At 36.8% G+C, this 6,255-nt stretch overlaps 1 protein-coding gene across 2 annotated transcripts in view; it reads left to right on the top strand.

Moving 5' to 3' along the window:
• Window positions 1-1,114: 1,114 nt before the first annotated feature.
• KIAA0232 (KIAA0232 ortholog) overlaps window positions 1,115-6,255 on the top strand; it is a 48,450-nt gene continuing 43,309 nt past the window's right edge. For both annotated transcript variants that reach the window (XM_026846585.1, XM_026846586.1), the window contains exon 1: window positions 1,115-1,618. In XM_026846585.1, coding sequence (XP_026702386.1) covers window positions 1,388-1,618 — 231 coding nt within the window. In that variant the 5' untranslated portion in view covers window positions 1,115-1,387. The remainder of the gene's footprint in view (window positions 1,619-6,255) is intronic.

The following is a 6,255-nucleotide window of genomic DNA, read 5'->3' as shown; positions in this document are numbered from 1 at the left end:
ATATTAGGTAATGTCTGTTTTGAGTGTGTTGCTCATCATGTGCTGAGGTTGAAACAAAACAGTAGATTTTTGCTTAGATCCTTTAGTTTTACTTTCCACTGAAAGGAAACAGCTAGGATTTGAGCTTTGTTTTCTCTTGCTGAGAAGCTGGAGAGAGGAGGCCTATGCAAATGTCAGATTGACATGTGGTTGATGGTCAGACCAGTCCAAAAAATGATTTTTTTTTTTTTATTAAACTGGCTGCTTCTGGGTTAGAGGGCAGAATGCCTGTGCATGTGGTGCTTGCACCTTCTACCCCTTATTGAGATTGATTTGGGATTGTGGTATAAGTCTTAAGATGGTTTGTCTATTTTAGGATATCGTTTAGAGTGTAAGCTCTCAGGTAAGACTGGTGTATGCTTTCTGTAAAGAGGGTTAGATGTTAATTCTGACACTGATAAATTATGTTCTGCTCAAATTTTTTTAAGTTACTCCAGGGATTTGTATTTTTTTGAGGACAGATTTTGGATAATAAAATGCTTTGCTGTCCTGAGGCAAGGCAAATATTGAAACTAAAAAAATCTCCGAAACCTAAGCCTGAAGATAGCAACTATTTAGTGGTATGATTTATGAAACTTCTGGCCAGATGAATTTCATAAATTCAGTGTTTTATAACCAAGACACTTTTTTCTATTCCAGAAACGGAAATCACTGCAAAACCAGTAGGATTATATTGTCTTCTAGTGATGCAAAATAGAGTCAGTCTTTATGCAAACTAACATAGATTTTTTTTTTAAATCAAAGTGGGTTTTTTTAGCTGATAGTGAAAGTAATAAAATCTCATCTTTCCCATAAAGCTGGGTCAAATGTGGTTCAATCAACGGATTAGCTGTGAAGTCTTTGATGAAAGAGTGTCTCTTCCTGCCTTAAAAAGTACTTTTCTAAAAGTCACCTTTAAACTTGGAATAATTCCTGTTACTCTTCAATATGACACAGAATAGGTGTACTATATATGTGGAGTAGGCAGTATGTAATGACTGCTTTCTACATTGGGTGGTTGTTTTTTTTTCACTGTTTAATATTATTTATGTATGGATACATATTATCACAACTTATCGTTTTTTCCTCTTTATAGGTCCTGCTGGGGACTTGCATCTGGCCTCAATGTGAAATTAAGGTAGAAAAACACATCTACATATGTGTTTGCTAGTAGGATTTAGTTTATTCACTGGTCATGCCTGAAGAGTGATGTTCGTCTCTAGACGGCTAACTGCCAGGAAATATAAATGATTGTCCTAGAAGTCAAGCCTCTCTCCTATTTACTGGAGTGAAAATCACCTCCAGATATCGACGGAATATCAACTACAGAAAATGCTTCACGTTATAAGGATGCCAACCACCTAGATTCATGCGCCCTATCTGTACAGTTGTTGTGGATGGTTTGCCATCTGAAAGCTCCTCAAGCTCTTATCCAGGCCCTGTATCTGTTTCTGAAATGTCTCTGCTACATGCTTTGGGTCCAGTGCAGACCTGGCTGGGACAAGAGCTAGAGAAGTGTGGCATTGATGCCATGATTTATACTCGGTATGTCCTCAGTCTTCTGCTGCATGATAGCTATGACTACGACCTGCAGGAACAGGTATTTACATATTTTAGATGTTGTCCAGTGAAAGTGAGTTTTTGTATCAGTTATGTTTTGTGTATTATGGGTATGGCTCAGACTGGGGGGCAGTTGTCTTTCAATGTGTGGGTGGAAGGGAGGTATAAACCACAGGAGGAATCAAATTTGATGGGTGGACTGAGATTAACGTAGTTAGTTTGCTGTAGGAGCAATTACATTAAACAAAATTTTCACACTGCTACAATTGATACCAGAATTATTAACACTGGAATGTTCTGTATCAGGAATGCAGACCATCACTACTCATGATTATAAGGTTACTTTAATAATGGAACATTAGTAAACTAATATAATTCTTGTAAACTGTAATGTCAAATTGGCCTACTTCACAGTAGTTTGTAGACTCCCCATCAATTCTTCTCATGAATTTCATCTTGTGCTATTTTCAGTAAAGATTAAAAAAACCAAACCCACTTTTTTTTAGTATTTAAGTATTTGAAATATATTATTGCACATACATAATTCATCTCTTCTAAAAGAATGTTAGTGCTGAATCCTGATAAAAGGGATGCAAAAGAGTAGTGGAACAGTGAGTCGCTATACATGGCTGTAATTCAGATAGGGCAGGGGAAGAAAAGTGAAGCTACATACAACTCTGTTTTCATGTGTGTTTATTGCTGTAGATTTTACATGTCCCTAGAACATAGTTTTCAGTTCTGATTTCACCTCTTTTCTAATTTTCTGAATTTTAATTTCTCCGTATCATCAACCTATATAAAAATTCTTCTAATAGTGGAGTTTTCTGGATGTAGGACTCGGGGATGTTCTGGTGTTTGCAAGAAAGCATGAGGATGCTGTTGAACATAGACTTCATCCTATAAGGTGGTTGCTGATTACGGTGGGAAGGAAGGAAAGCAAATATCTCTTATTCGGTGGCTTAATGGTTAGTTCTTTTTTGTTGCTGTTGTTTTGGTTACACTTCACACATTGCCACCTAACTGCTTCAGAATTTTCATTGTTTCCTAGTTTACAGTTTTAAAAATCCAGCAAGAGCAAAGCAGGGTATTGTGGAATAGATGTAAATGTAGCTGAAGCATAAAAAAAATTCATGTCAGATGCGGCCAATTTCTGAACTCTTAGCAACCATTACTGTGCATAAAAGCCTTCATTCTTCCATTGTGCAAACCAGAAAACTTTATGTGCAAAAGTAATTTTTGTTCAGAAGTTTATCTAGGAAGCAGTGGAAATCACCAGAAACAACTAATAATGATAAACATTATTAAAAAAACCCCACTGTAAGCACTCTTTAGAATGTACCTTAATAGTGAACTTACAGGTCTTGATCAGACATGAATAGTTGTATTTTAGAAGGGGACAGAATAGAGTTCTAAAACCTGTTTGAAAGGAGGGTGTAGGGTGAGGACAGAAAAAAAGAAACCAAGTGAAAACACACCAGAATATGAGGAGCTTTATAGATAGCCCTGTGGCCTTAGGGAAAAATGAAGACTTACTTCTTTTCAGTCCGTTTTAGGGTATAGTCATAACTGTGAATTCACTACTGTTTTCTTTTTATCAGGCTTTGCAAGAAGCAGGGTAACTATGTTATGAAAACCTCATTCAGTTTATTTCTCATTTCGATACCTTTAACTGGGTGCTTTGTGGGTTGATAGCCGAGCATTAAGGAATGTGTCTGTTCTTTTTCCAAGTTGATTATCTGAACCTAATGAGCCAAAGAGAGAAGAATACCACATGCTGATAGTGTAGCCAAAACCTGTGTTGCTGAGCAGGTGCTGTAGTACAAACGTACAGGATGTCTTCTGAAGGACATCAAGATTTGAAAAAGCTGGAAGTTTCTTTTCCACCTCCTCCAGTTTGATCCTGCTTATAACATGCTTTTATCGCATTTGTTCCCTCTACTTCAAATAATTGTTTTCTAAGTTTTGAGACCTAATATCAATTTAGTTTGGGGATTATATTCTATAATAGTGATTGGATGCATATGTTGTGAAACATACTGCTATCTAATTCCTTTCTCAAATAACTTAGTCTTTAGAAACTTCAAATACATATGGAGAATTGAGGAAATCTTAAACCACGTATGCTTGTTCTTTTTTTTTTTTTCTTCATTTGCCTACTGGTTATTTTTATGACCTGATAATTTAAAATTAATTTTGGTTTAGTTAAGTCATTGAGAAACAAGAAAATCTGTACTCTAAAGCGTATGTTTGCAAATAAGCAGTTTCAATCCAATTTTGTTGATGGGTACAGCATTAAGACAAAGGGGAAAAACAAATACTAGTTGTGTTTACAAATAGAAAGCAGGGTAGAGTGCTGCAATTAAACATTTAAATGAGAAATAATTTAGGAGGAAAATACTGAGAGTTGCTGAGCTCCTTTAATTCGGATTAATTCCCACGGAAGAGGTGGCTGTTGATATCTCAGGAATTTTTTCTCCCATACGATTCCATTGGTTCTTGAGAAAGATGACAGAATTTCCAGGAAGAGAACTGTTCTCAACAGTGGGTTTATTCCAATGATTTCTCCCCAACTTGGAGGACAGCCACAAAGAGGATGGGAGGCGCTCTATTCACAAGGAACCACAGGGAGAGGACAAGGGACAATGGGTGAAGTTTTGTCTTGTTATAAGAAAGAAATTACTTTTTTCTTGTTCTGTTTTTACTAGTGAGGACAGTCCTCTTCAGGAATGAGATGAGTCCCCATTGCTGGAGGTTTTCAAAATGCAGTAGGACATGGTGCTAGATAATCTTATCTAGGCTCCCTTTCCCTTGAAAGAGTGGACCAGATTGTCTTTTGTCAGTCCCTTCCAACCTGGGCTGTTCTACAGCTCTGTTTCTGTGGAAGGGTTTAGCCATTACTTCTTCCCAAATATACAGCAATGACTGTTTTGAACTGGTTAAGAAGGAATGTGTGGTCTCTGAACACCCAGAATAGAATTATACAAACAATCCATTGCAGTGCACTTTTTTTTGCAGGTGGGGAAGAGGGCAAATTTATGAAGTCTTAATCTTATGGCTACTGTATAAATTATCTTCATTAGAAATGTTGCAAACTGAAGTTAAGATGGCCATTAAGATCTTTCCACCTCAGAATGTTGATGACATCATTAGCACTGTTTTAGTTGCTTCAGGGAGCCTCCTTCCATGCTTTCTTTATAGTGTTCTGATGTCATCAACTGTAGCAGGCAAATGGAACTCTGAAGTCCTGGGCTGAGGTTCTGTCAGGTAAGTACAGGAAGACTTAAAATAAAAAATTATTGAAAAAACATCCCCAACATTACTAGGCATACATACCCAGCTATTGAAAATATTAGTTCTGCTGTTACCAGACACTTCTGTTTATGTTCCAAATTCTTTTAAAGTATTAATTTTAGAGTCTTGATTGGCTAGATCCTGAGGGTTGTTTTTGAGAAGAAGCAGGATGGTCCCTTCTGGTTTGTTAGTAATACGTAATAGGTGGTTTCTGGTCTTGATTCTGCTGCAGACTTCTGTGGCTTTGGTCACTTGACCTCTTTTCCTCCAGTATTATCTGTCTCTATGGTGAGGTAGTTTGATATGTGGATAGAATGTAAAATGTGTTTAAGGGTTTGGTGTGTGGGTTGTTTGTTTTTTGGTTTTTTTTTTGTTTTGTTTTGGGATTTTTGTGCATAAGGCTGGTTTTCAGGAGTCTTTTTTGGTTTTGTTTGGTTGGTTTTTGTTTTTATTATTATTGTTAATTCCATGCCTTGCCCAATTAGAGTGGTCTCTGTTGGGTATCATTATATGAATTTAGGCTTAATATTGCGAAATGATAGATCAGTAAGTCGTGAGTTTTTGGAGAGTTGATGGGGGCTTTTTGCACGTACTTGTGTGGGGGGCCTGTGGCAGGAGGCACAGTAAGGAAAACACATGTGAAAGTAAAACCCTAATACACTGCAACAAAATTTTACTGGAATGTTTGCAGTCTATTCTGTTTCATTGGCTTAAACTGAAGTATCTATTAAAATACTGGGAAAATTGATAAGCATGTTTGTTTTGCCCAGCTGTGTTTCAAGGTGCTAAGACAGCTTTCAAGAAAGGAATCTTGTTATGGTAAATTGCACTGTGGTTCCAAGGTCTTCCAGAGCTGCTATGATTATACATATGTTATATGTACCTATTAAGAATTATCATAACACCTCCTGAATATACACACTTAAAATGTTTTTTAAAAAATACTCAAGTACTGAATTTAATCATTGGTGTTTATAGCACAATTCTTATTCAAGCCTTGCTACTACTTGCTACTTTTGGAAATGAGTCTAAAAGCCAAAGATGTAAAAGTTCCTAAGCAGTCCTTCATTCTTAGTGTGTGCACTTTTAAATTTTTTTAAAATATTTTATTTCCCTCTCCTGCCTCCCCTTGCTTTTTTGCAGCAATTATATTGCTGGTGGGAGAGTTTAAGAGGGTCAAAAGGAAGATGCTCCTTTTGGATTTTTCCCCAGTGTGGACTGATGGAGGAGAGAATACAAAGAGAATATGAAGTGGGTTTGCATATTTTCCTTAATTACTGTGGCACAGGATGTTCACGGAAGTAGTTTGGGGGTTTTGTGGCTAATTAGTTTAGGTCTGTTATATCATAAGACAAGTAAGGACTTCAGTGGTAGATTTGCCCCCCC

The sequence above is a fragment of the Athene cunicularia genome (genome assembly GCF_003259725.1).
Source record: "Athene cunicularia isolate RWA chromosome 4 unlocalized genomic scaffold, athCun1 chr4_part1, whole genome shotgun sequence".
Lineage (NCBI taxonomy): Eukaryota > Metazoa > Chordata > Aves > Strigiformes > Strigidae > Athene > Athene cunicularia.
This window is presented reverse-complemented; position numbering and strand designations above follow the sequence as displayed.